Source organism: Mobula birostris, chromosome 29 (assembly GCF_030028105.1).
Source record: "Mobula birostris isolate sMobBir1 chromosome 29, sMobBir1.hap1, whole genome shotgun sequence".
NCBI lineage: Eukaryota > Metazoa > Chordata > Chondrichthyes > Myliobatiformes > Myliobatidae > Mobula > Mobula birostris.
The window spans coordinates 18,354,491-18,376,109 of NC_092398.1; the positions used below are offsets into that span (position 1 = coordinate 18,354,491).

Here is a 21,619-nt window from a genome sequence, read left to right on the forward strand (position 1 = left end):
TCGTGAGTGCTCAATTGGTAACGCTGGCTTGTCAGGGCCTGTTGTACGGGATGGGTATCCGCTGGGTTCACCGTGGCCAGTTCGTTCCGTCGCAAAGACGTGGCGGTGGAACGAACCCAAGTGCTGAACACGGGCGCGGAGGCCTAGTCAGGAGGCGTTATGGTCTTAGCGAGCGTGCAATGGGTGTCCAAGAGAGTCTTTACCCGGAGTATTGGTTTTAGTAGAGAATTCAGGAATGATGCTAGACTTGGAACTGATAGTCCTAAGAACCATCGAACAAGGTTACTCAGACACGAGTCGACCAAGGAACTGGCAGCTCCTGTCTGTCTGTATCTTGTTTTACGGCGGTTGGCATCCAGCTTAATGGTGCATTACCGCCACCCTCTGCTCCAGAATGTGCACTAGCCATGTATTCTAAATCTCTTCACCCAATCTCTCTCTCTGTCACACACACACACACACCTACACTTCACCCTCCCATCTTTGACCATCCTGGTATCTTATTCCTGTTTATTCGTCATATTCTATAAAAAAACCCTGTACCCTTTAAAAATGCTAAAAAATACCCGGACTTGTGCTCTCTCACCCATGCCCAGCAACCCTTTTAATGTGAATTCCTGCATCCCCAACTCCCTTAATTTATTTCTCATCATCTCTCTCTATCTCATACTTCCTGCAACTCAGAACTACACGTTCTACTGACTCCCTGACATTCCTCACACAATCCTGTCTGGTGTTTCCCTATCATTTTCAATGTTTTGTTTAATGCACAATGTCCCAGCCTTAACCTAGTCCACACAATTTCCTCTCTTCTGTTTCCATTACCTACCCTAGTAACTGCAACACTCTTTTGTATTTGATATAAATGCCTCCCTTTCCCCTCCCTGTCCCATCTTTCTTGCCACATTCGGTTGACTTTTTCCCAGATTACACATTTAACCTCTGCTTTACTGATACTAATGTGCATTTCCACATTTTCTTTCTTTAACGCCCTCTTTGCCAACTCATCCACCCTCTCATTCCCCTTCACCCCTACATGTGCTGGAACCCATAGAAATTTTACCTGACCTCCCTGATTTGCAATCCTTGTAACTAACTGAAGGACTTCATAAAGTACATCTTGCCGACTGTTTGTGTGAAAAGACCTTAAATTTGCTAGAACTGAGGATGAATCTGAACATATCAATGCTTTGACTTGTCTGGCTTTCTGTACCCATTGCAACGCAACCAACACCGCCAGCATCTCCACTGTAAACACTCCTAACTTATTAGATGTTCTTCTGCTGATTCCAATTGCTTTTGCTGGTATGACCACCCTAAACCCTGTCACTCCTGTTGCAGGTTCCTTCGCACCATCCGTATAAATGTGAGTATAATCACTATACTTTTCCATCACATGACAGTTAAATGCATTTATCAAATCTGTTTTATATCTTTCTCTCCTTTTTACCTCTAACAAATGCCAGTCTATGTCAGGCCATACAAGCTTCCATGGAGCTACAACCGGATAAACTACTGAAGGACTTATCCTCAGATCAAATACTCCACATTCTTTCGCGATATCATTCCCTACCCGACTTAAAGGTATCCCCCTGAAACCTCCCATTTTCCAAGCACTCCTGCAACACTCCTTTAGTAGGGTGAGAATCATTGTTCCCCTGAAAGTTAGCCCAGTAGTTTGCCATCAGTTGCACCTTCTTAGTTCCAAAGGCATTATTCCCATTTCTACCTGTAGGGCTGACACTGCTGACGTTTTAAAAGCCCCAATGCACACTCTCAAGGCCTGAGCCTGAATCACACCCAGTTTCCTTATAAGAGACCTAGCTGCTGATCCATATACTATATTTCCATAATCCAATACAGATCTTACTAAAGCCACATACATTCTCTTCAAAGCTGAACAACTTGCTCCCCATTCCCTACAAGTCAAACATCTCATCACATTTATTACTTTTTTACATTTCTCCTCAACTTTCCTGATATGGTCTGCCCATGTTAATCGTGAATCAAATATAACTCCCAGAAATTTAAATGATGCAACCCTTTCTAATTCAACCCCATACATCCTTAACTTCTTCCCTACCTCAACCCTTTTCCTGGTAAAACATACAGATTGAGTTTTGTCTAGTGAAAATCTACATCCCCAATCATAACCTCACTCTATCACTTTATCAATTGCTTCTTGTAGTTTCCAGATTATATGGTCCATGTTCCTGTCTCTTTTCCACAAGGCCCCATCATCCGCAAACAGTGACCTACCTATATCCACTGGTACCTTTGTGAAGACATCATTGATCATAATCATGAAAAGTAATGGGCTAATCACACTACCTTGAGGTGTGCCATTTTCCACTATGTACTGTTTTGATAATTCTGATCCAATCCGAACATGAAATTTTCTACCAAACAAAAAATCTTTAATCCAATTAAAAACTCTCCCACCAACCCCCATCTTGTGCAGTTTAATTAATAATCCTTCCTTCCACATCATATCATAGGCTTTTTCAATGTCAAAGAACACTGCCACTACTGACTCTCTATTTGCCTGGGCCTTCCTTATTTCAGTCTCTAACATAATCACTGAGTCCATGGAATTCCTTCCCTTTCTAAAACCACTGATAACTTGCCAGCATTCCCCTTTTCTCAAGCTCATATGATAACCTTTTTGTTATCACCTTTCCATTATCTTACATATACTTGATGTTAATGCAATTGGTCTGTAGCTAGTGGGTTTTGACAGATCCTTGCCAGGCTTCCTTATTGGAATTACTAGTGCTTCTTTCCATGCACTTGGTAATCTTCCCTCCTCCCACACTCTGTTATAAAAATGCAGCAACTTCAAGAGCGCTCCTTCTGGATTTTTTAGCATCACAGAGCATATCAGAACTTTCCCTGGGGAGGTTGGTCTCTATCTCTTTATTGCTCTCACCATTTCTGCTAATGTAAATGGATCATCAATTATATCATCTGTTCCTTCCCTCCTGCTTAACACACCTGGGTGTTGGCTCATTATTCTTTCCCTTCTTCTCCTCCATTCTTCAGACAAATTTTCTGAACTGTGTATCAGTACAAATGACTTGGCCATGACCTCAGCCTTATCCCTACTGGAGACTGCAGTTTCCTCCTCAGATATCATTACTGGATATTCCCGTTCCCTTCTATCTCCTCCCATCCTCTTAATCATTCCCCATATCTCTCCCACAGGTGTTGTTCTTCCTACCTTGTCGCAAAAACTCCTCCAACTTGCGCTTTTAGCTTGACGTATAGTTCTTCTCACCACTGCCTGTGCTTTCTTATATTGAACCAAATGCTGCATATTATGGGTTCTTTTAAATAGCTTGAATGCTCTATTTCTGTTTTTTACAGCCTGACAACATTCCTCTGTCCACCGTGGTACCAGTTTTCTATTCATCCTATTTTTACTCCTAGGTATAGATCCTTCTGCTGCCATGATAATTGCTGAAGTCACCTGACTGTTTAATTCATCTACATTTCCAGAAATATCAATCTTTGTCAACCCTTCTTCACTCAACTTCTGGAACTTACCCCAATCAGCTTTTTCAAACACCCACTTTGGGGTTCCGCCACCTGGTCTTACTTCAACTCTTTCACCCACTGAGCACAAAACTGGGTAGTGATCACTGCCTACTGTTGAAGCAGTCCAAACTCCCCAGTTACTAATGCCAGCCAAGGTATTAAACACTAATGTAATATCTAACACTGACTCAGTTCCTGTTGTTATATCTATCCTTGTGCCGCTACCATCATTCATACACACCAAATCCCTTTCTTCCATCAAATCTTCAATTACCTTTCCATTTGGATCTGTAATCTGATCCCCCCCCCCATATTATGCTATGAGCATTGAAATCTGCAGACCACACTACTTTATGTCTGTTTTGTCCTTGTATCTTTAATAGGCTGTCCAAATCCAACCTTTTACATGGATTGTAGTAGTTAATTATAACCACTCCCTCCCCTCTCTCCCACACTTCCACCACTATGTATTCCTGATCATCTCCTTTTTCCAGTACCCTATATGGTATACCTTGCTTGATTAACATAGCACAATCCCCTCCTCCCCCTAGATTTCTATCTTTCCTTATCATTGTATACCCATATACCACAAAGTCTAAAGTTGGTTTCAACCAAGTTTCCTGAATACACACGACATCCGGTTTTACAACCATTTCTTTAATAAAGTGCTTGAATTCCTGGCTATTGGCCAGTAAGCTCCTTGCATTCCATTTTAAAAGAATCACCATAATTAGTATTAACCAACACATGACACTTCCTGGCTTGACTGATACTGAGGTTCTCCCTCACTTCCTCCCATGTCAGTCCTACTAACCCTAAATGGTTTACTGCTGCTTTTACCACCAGCTGAATTTTGTCACTTTTTGACTTTACCTCAGCAGTACTATTAGTCACTCCTGCAATGAATGTTACTAGAGCCTTTTTGTCTACATAAATCCTGTCATTTGTTCTTTGTTGCATCTCTCGTATCCCTATTGCTCCCTGTTCATTAGGAACATTATTCTGTTCTCTTGACATTCTTACAGCTTCTGCATAAGTGATCTTTCTTTTCACTCTTATTTCTTGAATTTTAGTCTCCCGTCTCACAACCTCACACCCACTATATGCAACATTAAGAGCTCCTCCACAATTGCAGCATTTTGGTTGAACTCCTGTTCCGCACTTTCCATATTCATGATCACCCCCACATCTAGCACATCTCCTCTGCCTTTTACAGTTTTTAGCCACGTGTCCAAACCTTTGACAATTATAGCACCTCAGTGGCTTTGGCACATACACCCTTACTGGGTAACTCATGAAACCCAGGAACACCTTGCTTGGCACTCTCTTCTTCAAATTCAATCAATACTGATTCACTTTCCCTTTTCACTCCCTCCTTTGTTTTCAGTCTTCGAACATTCATTACTTTCCCTCCTTTGATATTCCTCTTTATCTCCTCCATATTTATACTCATTGGTATCCCCGTGATCACTCCTTTACAACCACTGTTTTGTGCTCCCACCCTCCCAGTGTATTCCACCTTGCATTTTCCTATCTCTTTTAGCTTGAGTGCTTTCTTAAGTTGTTCCTCATTCGCACATCTTACCAATAAGTTGCCATCATTAAGGACTTTTGCAAATACTATTTCCCCTACCTTATTTGTCAGAGTTGTTGTTAGCGCAAACGGGTTAATTTTCTTCATATGTCCCTGAGCCTTCTCATTAAACCTAATTATGACAACAGCTCCTCTCTGAGCTTGTTCATCTTTCTCATTTTCAGAGCTTTCTCCACTATCATTTCTTATTCTTTTATTCCCTTTGTCTTGGTTTTTATTCATCCGACCCCTCACTACCTCCTCATTCCCTTTATTTCTCCCTTCACAATAATCCACCTCTCCCCAGCTGCATACCTCTGGTTCCAAGTCTCTATCCCTCTCCTTCTCCACTTTCTTTCCCTCAACCCCACCTCTTATCTTGTCCGCCATTACCGGACCCACACGACCCCCTCCGAGCAATTTCCGTTCCTTCCCCACTCTCTTTCCCACAACAGGTTCCAAAACACACTCACGCATCAAGCAAAACACAGCCAGCTTCCAGTCAAGCCACCTCGAGTCCCTGCATCCCTGGCAGCTCCTTGTTGTAATCACAGGGTATTTACCCTGCAGTTCCTGATGGGAAGCAGGTGTGTGTAGTTAGTGGAACCTGGGAATAATTGGAAATTAAATGAGGTGATTGAGGCCCAATTGCTGAGATAAATGGCAATATGGGGGATTGCCTGAAGGGACCATGTCAGACCCACTCTCAAGGTTATCCGCTTTATTTATGATACTCCTTGCATTAAAGTAAGCACATCTCAAACCATCGATCTGAGCGTGTTCCTTCCCTATCACCTGCTTTATTCTCCCTTCGCACTGTCTCCAATCTTTCTCCATTTGTTAGCCAACCTCTCTTTTCTCCGTCATTTCAGTTTGGTTCCCATACCCTCAGCAATTCTAGTTTAAATTCTCCCCATAAGCATTGGCAGACCAGCTTGCCAGGATATAGGTCCCCTTGGGATTCAAGGCCAACCACCTTTCTGTGGAAGTGACACCTGCCGCAGAGGAGCTCCCAGTCATCCACAAACCTGAATCATTGCCCCCTGCTCCAATCCCTCAGCCATGCATTTACCCTCCACCTCATTCTATTCCTATACTCACTGTCACGTGCCACAAACAGTCATCCGGAAATTACTACCTTTGAGGTCCTGCTTCTCAACTTCCTTCCTAATTCCCTGTAGTCTGTTTTAAGGACCTCGTCCTTTTCCCTACCTATGTCGTTGGTAACAATATATACCACGACCTCTGGCTGTTCTCCTTCCTATATCAAGATATCGTTCAGGCGATCAGGATCATCCCGAACCGTGGCACCTGGGAGGCAAACTGTCATCCTCGTTTCTTTCCTGCATTCTCAAAATCGCTTGACTGACCCCCTAAATATAGATTCCCATATCACTGCTGCCATCCTTTCCCTACCCTTCTGAGCCACAGGGTAGAATCTGTGCCAGAGGCGCGACCACTGTTTTCTCCCCCTAGGTAGGCCGTCTCCCCCAACAGTACTCAAACAGGAGTACTTATCGTTAAGAGAACAGCCACAGAGGTACTGTCTAGCATATGCTTCTTGCCCTTCCCTCTCCTGACTGTTACCCACTTAACAAATTATAAATAAAAATTCTGACAGTAAAGCAAACTACGCTTGTGTCCTTTTTGACCAAGGTATCATGTTGATATATAGATCTTCAGCGAGCCAATAGTTGGAATAACAGTAACGGTCAGTTGCAGATCAGGAGCCATTTCCAGACTCAGAATCTGGTTTAATGTCGCCGCCGTTCTTATGTAGTCTGGTGAACACTCAGTGAAACCAAATGTCTCTTTCTTAGTCAGTAATGATGTAGGGAAAGGAATATTACCCTTCGATAAAATAAGCCATTGACATGCGAAGTATCTTTCAGGGCTAGCACTCTTCACACGGCAAGTAAGATATCACTCTACAAATGAATTACGCGCAGATAAACGAAGTAAAGTGCATAAACTAAATAGTGTATGGTACAGTACAAATTAGCAAGTGATACTTGGAATGAGATAACACAGAGATTTCAGAACCGTAATGGCCTGACGGAAGACGTTGTTTGCCGTCCTCATCGTTCTTGTCTTTATGGTTTGGACTCTCCTGCCTGATAGAAAATTTTAAGGAGGCTGCTGGAAAGGGTGCGTGAGATATTTGATTATAATTAGGGACCTGCATACGCGGCCCTCCTGATGAATGTCTCCGACGGATGGTACAGAGACCCTATGATTCTGTCAGCCGTTCCGTCAGTCTTTTCTCGGGACGTCCGGTCTGTTACTCTGCTACTCCAAAACCAGATGGAGATGCCATACTGATTAAGGAGACTTCTCTAAACCTTTTTAGCAAACTCTATCCCACCTAGACATTTTACAATGTGGGAGTCCAAGTCAATGTATGGAAAGTTAAAATAATCTACTTTAACAACCTTGTGTTTCTTGTAGGAAAATCTCTGCACAACTGTCACTCTAAATTCTGCGTACTGTTGGACTGTCTATAATATAGCCCATTAACATGTTCATTCGTTTGGGTATTCCTCAGTTCCACCTATAACGCTTCACTAGACGTGTTATCCAATTTGTTCGGACTATGCAGAGCCGTGGCTTTTTTTCTTAACTCGTAATACCAGAGAATCGCGGAACATTGAGTTGTAAATCCGTCGTTCCTGTAACCAGCCCTCACCAATGCTTACAACATTATTATTCCATGCCCTGGGTGCAGACTCCTTACCTACGATACGTCTTGCATTAAAATATACGCAGCTCATGACATCAGTCGCATTATACTCAGCTTTTTGATTCCTGACTTTGTATGAGATCTTAAGAACATCTGCCTCCCTAATGTCTCCACCAACTGCTTGCAGAGTACAAGTCCCAGCTGCCTCAGAACCAGATAACTGGGAGGCAACATACCATCCGGCAATCTCCGACTTATCCACATTAACTATTTTACGTTCCCCTAAGTAAGGAATCCCCTTTCACTACAGCACGCCTCTTCTCCCCTCTTCCGTTCTGAGTCACAGCACCAGATCCAGTCACATGACTGCTTAGAATTTTTGTGCTCGGTCATCCCCACACGCAACAATACGGAAAAACTGATATCTGTTTTTAGAGGGGGATGGTCACCACGGTAATCTCCATTGCAAGTTTCTCCTTCTTGGCTTTCACCTGGTCTCATAGCCGCTCTATGTCAGTGCCATCACAGATTCAGCTCTTGAATGATAGTGAGTTCATCCAGTTCCAGCGAAGTGCTGGAAGTTACAGCGGGATGCACGTCCTGCGCGTGTAGTCTTCAAGGACACAGGGTGTCTCCAGCTTTCCTACATCCATCAAGAGAAGAATTCTGCTACCCTTTCTGACGTCTCTACTGTTCTAAATGAGCAAATATAAAGAAGGATCAGCAATAAGTATACAACGACATCTTGATTCTCCAAAACTTCAGCTATAAAATAGGGCAAATTTATAACAGTGCAAGACATATGCCTTGAGAGTTCAGATAAAGAGTAGGGAAAACACAAACATTCCTACCGTCTGAAGCCGTTATGCTGAGAGTATCCAAGCTTGTGGATTTGTTTCCAAAAGTACGATTTTTAAAAATATTTTATGAACTGCAACTGATGAATTCACTATTCAGCATTTTATCTTTAATTATGTTGTTCCAGATCTTCCACCGCAGCCCAAAATTTCAAAAACTCCAGAATACCCAGTGTATGTAACTGGAGAAGCAGTTACTATTTCTTGTGACGTCGCGTGGCGTGGCTCACCAGGCCAATTTCAGTTGTTGAAGGACTCGGTCTTTGTCATAAACAGCACAGGAAACCAGAGGCAGTTCAACTATCATGTTAAAGCTGTCAATGCTGCCAGTGAAGGGGACTACGCTTGTGTCTTTGTGACAATGGAATCGGGTCGACTGATACATTCTTCCATCAGCCATCACATTCGAATTAACGTCGCAGGTTAGTAAGGCATCCACTTTATAGGGTTCCATTCTATCAAACCCACTCCAGTGATTCGAAAATCATCAAGTATAATCATCAAAATGATAAAGTATGTTTATTCAAAAGAAAGCAATTTCTAAACAAATTATCTGCAGTGAACATTAACACAATGTTTCCTTCCGGGTAAAGACGATTCGGTGAACCTTATAAAGTGCAGACCGAAGCTGTTGGATTGCCCATTGTCAGAGCTCGGTTATTGCAATTATTTTTTCTTATTGTGGTTTAACTTGGTAACAAGAATATTTTACTCGGTCGTCTAAATCGACTGACGAAATATTGGGCCTGCACGCAGAGAGAGAAAAAAGAACACTGGGCAATCCTTTACCGTGCGCAAAAAAAAAAAAAAAAACAAAGCGGCCAAAATTAACTGCGGGAGCAGACCACGACTACTTAAAGTTCACGAAGAACATTCGGGACCTTCTCAGGAAGGATAACCAATGAGAGTAAGAAAATAGCCTGGGACTGTTTAACAGTACACAAGAAATCCATAAAACCACACAAACATAATATATAGCATTAGAATTCATCACATCGAGTCTGCTGCGTCCTTCCATCATTGCTGATTCCAAAGCACACTCAACCCCGTACTCCTGCCTTGAACGTATCAACTTCCACCTTAAATATACCACGGACATGGCATCTACCACAGTCTGTGGCAAAGCATTCCACAGGTCTCCTCTCGCTGGCTATATAATTCCTCCTTATCTCTCTTTTTAAAAAAAGGTCACCCCTCAATTTTGTGGCTCTGCCTTTATTTCTGGATACCCCCGCCATAGCAAACGTCCTGTTCTCAACCATCCATTCTAGTCCTTTTAATATTCGATAGGTTTCAAGGAGATTCAACCCCACCACCACCGCCCCGCATTCTCCTTAATTCCAATGAGTACAGGACCAGAGCTGCCATTGAAATAATATTCCCTTGAAATAAATGCCAATATTGAAGGTGCCTTCTTTAATAAAGACTCAATGTTCAAATTAACCTTCTTTGAATCTTGCACGAGGACTGCTAAGCATCTATGATCTTTCAACGCTCTCACTATTTAGAATATAGTCCGCACTATTGTTCCGTTTACTACAATGCCGTATCATACATTTCTACAGGATTTCTCTCAGGACTTATAATGTTGACCATCTGGTGTAGTGACCTATCCACCTTAAGACCTTTGAGATTGCCTCGAGCTTTTTCCTTTGAAATAGCAATGGCACTCACTCTTGCCTCCTGCCACTCCAATCCTCCAACATACTTGGGCAAGCTGATCTCTCATGCTTTTGTAATTCCCTTTATTCGTTGAGACACTGATGCATGAGACGTGTACAATTCACTCTCAAATTGCAGTATGAATTTAATCATATTAATATCACTGCCTATGAAATATTACTCGACATTAAGCTCCCTAATAAGAGCTGGGCTATTGCACAACACCCTATCCATGATACTCTTCTCCCGCGTAGGGTCAAGCACAAGGTGCCTAAAAATCCACCTCGCAGGCATTCCGCGAGTACCCCTTCTTGCGATTCGGTACCAGCTTGATTTTCCCAAAGGTCTTGCTATCACAGTGGCGGGGGCATTGGGAGCAAGGGGGACCCAAATGCAAGACCCATCTTGTGAGGTTTCTTAGATTTAGTTTATTGTTCGATACCAGGAGAGCAAGGCAGGAGCAGGAACCAGCGAACTGGACAAGGACTCAGGCCTACGACTAGGCTGGGACGAAGGATCTGGGCTTGGACTCGGAATCGGCTCCCAGAACTAGAGGAGACATGAAGAGGCTAGGGTATGGACTCCGAGGCAGAGACTGGGCAAGACCTAGTACTTGGGTTTTGTCTCGGGCTCGAACCCCAGAACCAGGCATGGACGTGACATGGGCTAGGGAGAGGAGGAAGATGGAAAACAGAGCCTCGGTCTCGGGAGGGCAAGTTCATGGAACCATGGACACACACACAGAACGGAGAGCCGGAACCCCTCCTTGGGTACAGGTCATAGGGCCAGGAGTCATGACACTCCGCAGGGCAACGGCAAGACGGCCTAACTTACCCCACGGCGGTGAGAAAAAGACACTCAACACGTGACTCCCCGCGGGGTAACGGCAGACGGACTGACTTACCCACGGAGGCGAGGACGAGACAAGACCAACACGAATGAACACTAGATATTACCTATCTAGCTCCAGCGATGGAACTAGACCAGTGTGCAGGCGGGGGCTGCAGACGAGGGCTAGAGCCAAGAGCGGTGGAGAAGGGTTTCAGACAAGGGGGTAGGACAGGAATCACAGACCGCCAGTACCAGGACTTGACTCAGAACTGGGAAGCCGCCAGGGCCAGAACTTGACTTGGTGCTTGAAAGCCGATAGGGAGATGACTTGACTTGGTACTTCAATGCGGTCGGAATCGGGACTTGTCTTGGTGCTTGAATGCCGCCGGAGCCACGACTTGACTTGGATCCTCCAGGTAGTGGCGAGCTCTTGACTCGGCCCGGGAATAGTAAACAGCCGTTCTTGATTCCCTCCGGCGTGTTAACTGACGGATCCACCTCGGTGAGGAAACTTTGCAGGCTCGCTTTGACGAGGTAACTGGACAGGTTTGCTCCGGTGAGGAAGGGCGAATTACCGGTACTCGCTTCGGCAGAGACTAGGCTTACTCCAGCCAGATGACATCGGCACACCGTACCTTTGATGACTTTGCAGACGCTCTCGAGCCGAACGGCTGAAAGCCGGAAACTATACACTACCAGTTCAGCTGAGCGTTAATTGCCTCTAATCGGCAAAGTCGAGGGACACGGGAAAACAGGGAATCAACGGTCCGGATCGTAACAAACAAGGTAAATTTAAAAGGACCCCGATCCGGCCCATGACACTTGCATATTGAACTCCAGCATTACAATTGTGGCATTGCCCTTATTACATGCCTTTTACATTTTCCTCATCCCAATCTCCACCCCGCATCATGACTACTATTTGCAGGCCTATATATGATACGCATACTGTTTTTTTTTTTTTTTTTTACCCTTGCAGTTCCTTAATTTCACCCACAAAGATTCGACCATCTCTGACCCTATGTCACCTCTTTCTAAAGATGTAATTGCGTGTCTTACCAACAGAACCACAACACCGTCTATGCCTTCCAGCCTGCCGTTTCGATAAATATTATATCATTTGATGGCAAAGGTTCAAAGGATATAATGGATACTATCAAGATTCCTGACTTTTTCTGAGATCTTAACAAAATCTGCCTCCCTAATCCCTCCACCACCTGCTTGCGGAGTACTCGATCCCAGATGCCTCAGAACCAGAAAACTAGGAGGCAACATACCATCCGGCAATCTCTATCTTGTCTACATTAACTGCTTTCTGTTCCCCTAAGTAAGGAATCCCCTTTCACTTCAGCACGCCTCTTCTCCCCTCTTCCATTCTGAGTCACAGCACTAGATCCAGTCACGTGACTGCCTAGACACTTATTTTTGCTCGGGCATCCCCCCACGCAACAGTAGCGAAAGTGTTATATCTGTGTTTTTTTTTTTTTTTTTTTTTGAGGGACATGGTCATCACGGTATTCTCCATTGCAAGTTGAACCATTTTCCCATTCCTGGCTTTCACGCGGTCACCTAAGTCCTGCATCTTAGGGGTAGATACCACTCTATGTCACTGCCATCACACATTCAGCCTCTTGAATGATAGCAAGTTCATCCAGTTCCAGCGAACTGTTAGAAGTTGAAGCGGGATGTACGTCCTGCTCGAGTAGTCTTCAAGGACACAGGCTGTCTCCCGCCTTCCTACATCCATCAAGAGAAGAATTCTGCTACCCTTTCTGCGTCTCTACTGTTTTAAATGAGCAAATATAAAGAATGAATAGCAATAAGTATACAAGAACATCGTGATTCTCGAAAACATCAGCTATATTAGGGCAAATTTAAAACAGTGCAAGAAATAAGCCTTGAGATTTTAGATAAAGAGTGGGAAAAACACAAACATTCCTACTGTCTGAACCCTTACGGTGAGAGTATCCAAGTTTGCGGTTTTGTTTCCAAAAGTACGATTTTTAAAAATATTTTATGAACTGCAACTGATGAATTCACTATTCAGCATTTTCTCCTTAATTATGTTGCCCAGATCTTCCACCTCAGCCCAAAATTTCAAGAAGTCCAGAATACCCAGTCTACGTAACTGGAGAAGCAGTTACTATTACTTGTGATGTCGCGTGGCGTGGCTCACCAGGCCAATTTCAGTTGTTGAAGGACTCGGTCTCTATCATAAACAGCACGGGAAACCAGAAGCAGTTCAACTATCATGTTGAAGCTGTCAATACTGACAGTGAAGGGGACTACGCTTGTATCTTTATGAAAATGGAATCGGGTCGACTCATACGTTCTTCTATCAGCCATCACATTCGAATTAACGTCGCAGGTTAGTAAGGCATCCACTTTATAGCGTTCCATTCTATCAAACCCTCCGTGATTGGAAAATCATCAAGTATAATCACCAGAATGATGAAGTATGTTTATTCAAAACAGAGTAATTTCTAAACAAAATATATTCAGGGAACTTTAACACAATGTTTCCTTCCGGGTAAAGACGATTCTGTGAATCTTATAAAGTGCAGACCGCAACCATTGGATTGCCCATTGTCAGACCTCGGTTATTGCGATTAATTTTCCTTAATATGGTTTAACTTGGTAACAAAGATATTTTACTCGGTCGTCTTAAGCGACTGATGAAATAGTGGGCCTGCAAATAGAAAAGAAATAAAAAAAGAACACGGGATTATCCTTTCCTGAGAAAGAGGGAAAAAAAACAGCCAAAATTAACTGTCAGACCAGACCACGACTATTTAAACTTCATGAAGAACATTCGGGACGTTGTCACGAAAGATAACTAATGGGAAAAAAATAACCTTGGACTGGTTGACAGTAGACAAGAAGTCCAAAAGTCACACAAACATAATATATAGGATTAGAATTCATCACATCGAGTCTGCTGCACCCTTCCATCATTGCTGATTCCAAAACACACACACAACCCCATACACCTGCCTTGAAGTATCAACTTCCACCTTAAAATATACCACGGCCATGGCATCCAGCACAGTCTGTGGCAAAGCATTCCACCGGTCTCCACTCGCTATATACATAATATAAATATATTATATACACATATTATATATATATATATATACACACACACACACACACACACACACACACACATATATACACTACAGAAATAGAGGCACAGCCGCAAAACAGAGGGGTGACCTTTTTAAAAAGAGAGGTTAGGAGGATATATATCAATCCTCCTTACCTCTCTTTTTAAAAAGGTCACCTCTCAATTTTGTGGCACTGTCTTTATTTCTGGATACCCCCGCCATAGCAAACGTTCTGTTCTCAACCACCCATTCTAGTCCTTTTAATATTCGGTAGGTTTCAACGAGATCCAACCCCACCCCCACCGCCCCGCGTTCTCCTAAATTCCAAAGAGTACAGGCCCAGAGCTGCCAAACGATCCTCATATGTTAACCCGTTCAATCGCGAATCATCCTTGTGAAATTCTCCTGGACTCTCTCCAATGACAACAGATCCATTCCGAGATATGGGGTCTAAACCTGTTGACAAGTCTACAAGTGTGGCCTGGTTAGTGTTTTATTAATCCTCAGCGTTATCTTATTAATTATATATTATATTCCCCTGAAATAATTGTCAACATTGAAGGTGCCTTCTTTACTGCAGACTCAAAGTGTAAATTAACATTCTTTGAATCTTGCACGAGGACTCCTAAGCATCTATGATCTTTCAACATTCTCACTATTTAGAATATGGTCCACACTATTGTTCCGTTTACCAAAATGCACCATCATACATTTCTACAGAATTTCTCACAGGACTTAGTGTGCTGACCATCTGGTGTAGTTACCTATCCACTTTAAGAACTTTGAGATTGCCTCGAGCTTTTTCCTTTGAAATAGCAATGGCACTCACTCTTGCCTCCTGACACTCCAATCCTCCAACCCACTTGGGCAAGCTCATCTCTCATGCTTTTGTAATTCCCTTTATCCTTTGCGACACTGATACATGAGACTTGTACTATTCTCTCTCAAATTGCCGTATGAATTTAATCATATTAATATCACAGCCTCTGAAATATTACTCTACATTAAGCTCCCTAATAAGAGCTGGGCTATTGTATAACAGCCCATTCATCATACCCTTTTCCCGAGTAGGCTCAAGCACAAGGTGCCTAAAAATCTATCTCGTAGGCATTCACTGAGAGCACCTTCTTGCGATTCGGCACCAACTTGATTTTGCCAATCGTCTTGCATATTGAACTCCATCATTACAATTATGGCATTGGCCTTATGATCTGCCTTTTACATTTGTATCATCTCAATCTCATCCCCACATCATGACTACTATTTGCAGTCCTACGTATGATTCGCATTTTTTCCCCCCCTTGTAGCTCCTTAACTTCATCCACAAAGAATCGATCATCTCCGACCCCATATCACCTCTTTCTGAAGATGTAATTGCATCTCTTACCAACAGAACCACACCACCGTCTATGCCTGCCAGCCTGCCGTTTAGATACAAATTATATCCTTTGATGGCAAAGGTTCGAAGGATATGATGGATACTATGGCCTTCGTTGAGCGCCATGCTTCAGTGATACCTGCGACGTCATACCGACCAATTTGCTACGTGCATTGAAATAAAGCACTGTCAGCACTGCATTCTTCACCCTTTTGAATCTTGCCTGTGTGGACTATTTAACTATTTACTCTGTCTGCATTTATACCCAGTCATTGGCTTGTCCTTGCTTACATTCATGTTGTACCCATCATCTAATTGTAAACCTGCTGATTCATCCTCAGCTCTACGACACTAGTTCCTAGTACCCCTACCACATTAGTTTAAGCCACTCCCAACAGCTCTCGTAAACCTACCCGCAAGAATATTTCCCTCCCTACCCCCGCCCCACCCCCGATTCATATGCAGCCCATCCCTTTTGTACAGCTCACACCTGCCCCGGAAGTGGCCTTAGTTATCCAGAAATGATGTAAACCACTGCCCCCTGCTGCAATTCTTCAGCCACGTGTTTTGTCAGCCAAAACGTTCTTTTCCTAACCTCATTGTCAAGTGGCACAGACAGGAATCCCGAGATTACTACCCTTGTGGTCCTGCTTTTCCACTTCATCCCTGCATCCCTGTGTTATGCTTTCAGGACATCCGCCCTCCTTCTTCTAATGTATTTGGTATCAATAAGTTCACGATTTCTGCCTGCTCACCCTGTGTTTTCTGAAGGCAGGAACACAATGTGCCAAGAACGCTTCGAGGAACAATGCGAGCGGAGGAAATGACACACTGATTTTAAAGCTGGAGAACACTGCCTTCTTAGCTTAGCGAGTACAAGAGAGAGAGAGAAATCCTGCCGAACCAAAACCTGAAACAACGAATCCGATAGTTCAAATGCGCCCTAACTAGATTTTTATAAAGCAGCAACAGAATGGGAAGCGAAAAACAGGAAAATCACACAAAGTGAAAACAGAGTACCAGCAGGAATAGGCTACAAGGTCCTGAAACACTTCTAAGACTTTTGAATACTCTCATGCTTCTTGTATGCTTGGCTTAAACCTACTTCCCCATTCAGTTCCCAAAATACTCAGATCTCCGAGTTTCAAATCATGTATCTGTCATCAGCTTACAATACTTAACGTTCAAGCCACTACCGGCCACGTATGCAGAGATTTGCAGAGGTTATTTGCCTGCGAGGTAACAATTTTCCTGGCCTCTCAATGTTAAATGCAAAATCCCTCTTATTCTTCTGAATTCCATGAAAACGGATTCAAATCGCCAAACCTCTGGAACTAGCCTGTAATACCGTTCAATTCACTATTTACTTACAACTATTTATGAATGGATCACATATAACCAGGTTCAGGATGATATTATGCAAATACCATGTCTCCTGTAACGTCTTACGTAAGAGTAATCGGCACTACTCTGAACGGATGTTACGACCTAGAGACTTACGATCAGCCCTCTTTACAACTCATCTTTGCAGTATTTCTTTACTACGCAGTTTCCTTTCTGTGTGATGCAACTTGTGCTCCTTGTTTTTGCTGCAAATAACTAACAAAAAGAATCTCAGGATAAAATACAATAATATTGACGTGGTTTAAAGTGAATTTACATTTACCTTGAACTTTCACCTTCAGTGCAAAAAAGTTAGTGTACATTTGACGTCATGCACATCATGCATAAGAGCAAAGGGAAAGTGATGTTTCGTCAACTCAAAAAATATCGTTGAATTCAATTTAAGCTGTTTGTTTAATAGGTAATCGAACATGCGGTCTAAACCTATGCTTTGACTAATTAATTAATACAGCAGCAGTTTAGGGAGAATACTTCTTTCGCATATTTGAATGCGCACTCATACAATTCTTCTGCACGTCTCTCGTTTCAGATACTCCGCCGGGTCCCAAAATCTGCAAGAGTCCTGATCATTCGATCTATGTGCCAGGGGAAACAGTCAACATAACCTGCGTTGCAGAACACCCCGTTGAAATTGGGATGCTTCAGTTAAAGAAAGACACCGTTCCTCTCATCAACAGCAGTGAACACCATGAATACCGACGAGATGTCTCTTATATCATGAAAAATGTGAGCAAAGACATGGCTGGCGTCTACGCCTGCGTTCTGATGACACAAATATCCGGTCGATGGATAACTTCCCCTTACAGCCAAAATGTTCGTGTTATAGTCACAGGTTAGTGTCTCGGTTCCTGTTATGCACGTTGATGCACTGATTGGTAGTATTAGAACATCGATCAAAATCTAATACAGCACCAGGAACAGAGTTCCAGCGAGCTGGTTCAGTTAGTTAGCAAATGCTTAACTAAACTAACTCCTTTTGCCGACAGAATATTCATATTCTTTCATTTCCTGCACGATTAAGTGCTGTACCCAAAGGCTCCATTACGCCTCTGTCGTATTTAACTCCATCCCTACTCTCTAAAAACATGCAGCATATTTCAGCATCCAAAACTCTGAGCAAAGACCTGACCGCATACGTATGCTTATAATCTCCCTCCTCTCGCCTCAAATGCAAGCCCTTCGATATGAGATATTTCAAACCTCGACAGAAAGACACTGGATGTCTATTCTCTTTATGAGTACCACACTTTTATAAATAGCTACGAGATCTCAGTCGCTCCAGAGAAGACAAGAAAGTTTTGTCCATTCTCTCTGACAGTATATGACCATTAATCCATCAGTTTTCTGGTGAACATCTGCTGCAGCCTTCCGCAGCCCCCGAAAAATCTCTCCCACCTTCCTATATTAATGCGATCATAACTGAATGGAATATCCCGGAAGCAGACTCCATAGAGATTTATGGAAGTATAACATGATTTCACAACGCTTAAGCTCAGTTCCTCGCCCAATAAATGGAGATAGGCTTCTTCACTTCTTTGGCACTCTGTCAGCCAGCGTAGTTATTTTCAGGGAGCTATGATCTTGGACCCGAAATTCCCTTCTAAAGGAGCTTTAATTCAAGACACTGGAAATTTCAGTGAATTCGGCTTGGTAACCGCATCTTCTCCACCATTTGCATCTGCACAGTGACACCACAAGTTTGCGTGCTTCGCCCGTTGGAAGACTTGTTTTATAGTGGTTAGCAGACACTTTACATTACAAAACAGGTGACGAGTATTGCATTTCTGCCATTGACTAACGATTTTCTACGTTCTCTGATACAACATAGGGTTTTTCCGGTACTCCTGTTCTCCCTGACAGGTCAAGGACTCACCGGTTTTGTAGGGTAATTGCCCATTGTAAATGATCCCGTGATTTGGCTAGGATTACATCGTGGGTTTGCTGTTCAGCGAGTCTTGAAGGCGTCGGATGGCTACTTCTGCGCTGTTTCTCAATATTAAATAAAATTAAATATATACTCATGAATATGAGTCTAAGCACAGTTATAATGTCATATATATGTTTACTGACGACAGTAAAGTCGTTGGAGGATTCATAGGTAGTGACGAGGGAGATTGAAATCTTGGTGAGTGCTATACAACAACACAACTCAGCGTCAGCAAGACCAAACAGCTGATCATTAGCTTTAGGAAGATGAAATCAGATGTCCAAAAAAAAATAGTCCTCATCAGAAGTCGAGCGTGTGAAGAAGTTCAAACTTTGCGCTGTTATTCTTTCAGAGGATCTGTCCTGGGCTGAATAAGTAAGCGCAATTACGATTAAAGCAAGCCGTGTCTTCCCGAGAAGCTTGCGAGGATTAGGTGTGATATCGGAAACTTTGAAAATGTTCTATAGAAGTGAGGTGGAGAATCGTAGTACCAGTAAGAATCTCCGACGGGGAAAAACTGGATGAATTCTCATGCGGTATTTTAACACAACAACACTTCTCATATTTAAGTTGCTATATTTTAGAAACTTCTCACGAAAAACATACGTACCTTTCTTTTTCCGAACCTTGTCCTTAGCCATACATTGTTAAGAGTCCTGCCGACTCGAAATACGTTACTGGAGCATTGGTCACTATTAACCTCAGTTATAAATCGTAATTCCATTTGGCGAATCCAATTATTGAATGTCTCCATGCCAATCATCAACAACAATAGAGACCAACGAAACTATTTATCATAGAAACATCGACATATGGAAAATCTACAGCACAATACATGCCCTTGGGAGTTTTCCTTAATCCTGTCCTCCAAGTCCTTCTCCTGGCCCCTTCTGGCTCACCTAATTTCATTCATAAACTCTTTCCTGCTAGCCTTATAATCTTCTAGATCTCTATCATTAGCTAGTTTTTAGAACCTTTCGTAAGCTCTTTTTTGCTTCTGGACTAGATTTACAACAGCCTTTTTACAACACGCTTCCTGTACACTACTATCTTTTCCCTGTCTCATTGGAACGTACCTGTCGCAAGGACGTGGCGGTGGAACGAACCAAAGTGCTGAACACGGGCGCGGAGGCCTAGTCGGGAGGCGTTACGGTCGTAGGGAGCGTGCAGTGGATGTCCAAGAGAGTCTTTACCCGGAGTCTTGGTTTTCGTGGAGAATTCAGAAACGATGCTAGACTTAGAAACGGTATACCTAAGAACCATGGAATGAGGTTACTCATACACGAGTCGACCAACCAACTGGCAGCTCCTTGTTGTGATCACAGTGTCTATATCTTGCAGTTCCAAATAGGAAGCCGGTGTGTGTAATTAGTGCAACCTGGGAATGATTGGAAATTAGATGAGGTGATTGAAGCTTAATTACTGAGATAAATGGCAAGGTGGGGTTTGTCAGAAGGCATCTTGTGTGTACCACCCCCACCCCACCCTCACCGGCAGTCTCCAGGCGATCCTCCGGGCCTGTCTGGATGGTCTAGATGAATGTCCTGAATGAGGGAAGGGTCTAGGATGAAGGAGCGTGGGACCCAGGAACGCTACTGTGGACCGTACCCTTCCCAGTCCACCAGGTATTGGAAACCCCTGCCCCGACGGCCCACATCTAGTAGTTGTCGGATGGTGTATACCGGATGGTTATCGATGATACGGGCAGGTGGATGAGTCTCCGCTGGGGGACACAAATAGCTGACAGAAACTGGCTTTAAATGAGACACAAGAAAAGTTCGGTGGATGCGCATGGATCTTGGCGGCTTTCGGCTCTCTTCCCTTGACGCTCCTGAAGTCGATAATCTAATCGAATGGCTAATGATGTCAGAGAGTCCAGACATTCCTTGTCGTCCATCGCGGCCAACTCATCCTTGAACTTGTCCGAGAGGCTCTGTCGAAAGTCCTCCCGTTGGGCCTCATCATTCCACCCGGAGACTGCAGCTCAGGTCCGGAACTCAGTGGAATACCTGGCCACACTTCGCGTAGCCGGGCAAAGAATAAGCAACCGTTCGTGGCGTCCTTACCTCGAATGTCACTGAAATGAAGAAAGTCTTGGAACAAAGGAGGACTAGGAAATACAAACCTCTGATCAGTTATCCCATATAGCCGTTGCCCAAACAAGGCATCCCCTCGTAGCAGCCCCATGATGGACGCAATCTTTGTTTCATCGGAAGTGCAGAAACGTGGCTACAGACCAAAGACTACGGAGAATTGTACACGAAGGCCCGGCACCTATCTAGGTCCCCGGCGTAGGGTTCAGGCTCTGGTACATAGCCTTGAGGGGACTCTTGAGGGGGTGGTGTTACTCATTTCAAGGGCGAAGTCATCCCGAGCGGAGCTGTTTGGGTAGCCGGGGTTCTCGGAAAGGACGGAGAAAAAAAGTGGAGACCCGGTCCGCCTGTTCATGGACCTGCTGCACATTCGTGGATAGTGTCCGGATGCTTTCTGCGATCTCACGTAGTAGTCGTGAGTGCTCAATAGGTAACGTTGGCTTGCCAGGACCTGTTGTACGGGATGGGTATCCGCTGGGTTCACCGTGGCCAGTTCGTTCCGTTGCAAGGACGTGGCGGTGGAACGAACCCAAGTGCTGAAGACGGGCGCGGAGGCCTAGTCAGGAGGCG

General features: G+C 43.7%; 1 protein-coding gene across 5 annotated transcripts in view; it reads left to right on the forward strand.

The window, feature by feature from the left end:
• Nucleotides 1-21,619, forward strand: part of LOC140190023 (uncharacterized) — a 158,538-nt gene that overhangs the window by 95,118 nt on the left and 41,801 nt on the right. For 4 of the 5 annotated variants that reach the window (XM_072246420.1, XM_072246419.1, XM_072246422.1 and 1 more), the window contains exons 12-14: nucleotides 8,776-9,069; nucleotides 13,215-13,508; nucleotides 17,559-17,861. In XM_072246420.1, coding sequence (XP_072102521.1) covers nucleotides 8,776-9,069; nucleotides 13,215-13,508; nucleotides 17,559-17,861 — 891 coding nt within the window. The remainder of the gene's footprint in view (nucleotides 1-8,775; nucleotides 9,070-13,214; nucleotides 13,509-17,558; nucleotides 17,862-21,619) is intronic. The other variant, XM_072246421.1, reaches the window with a different exon arrangement.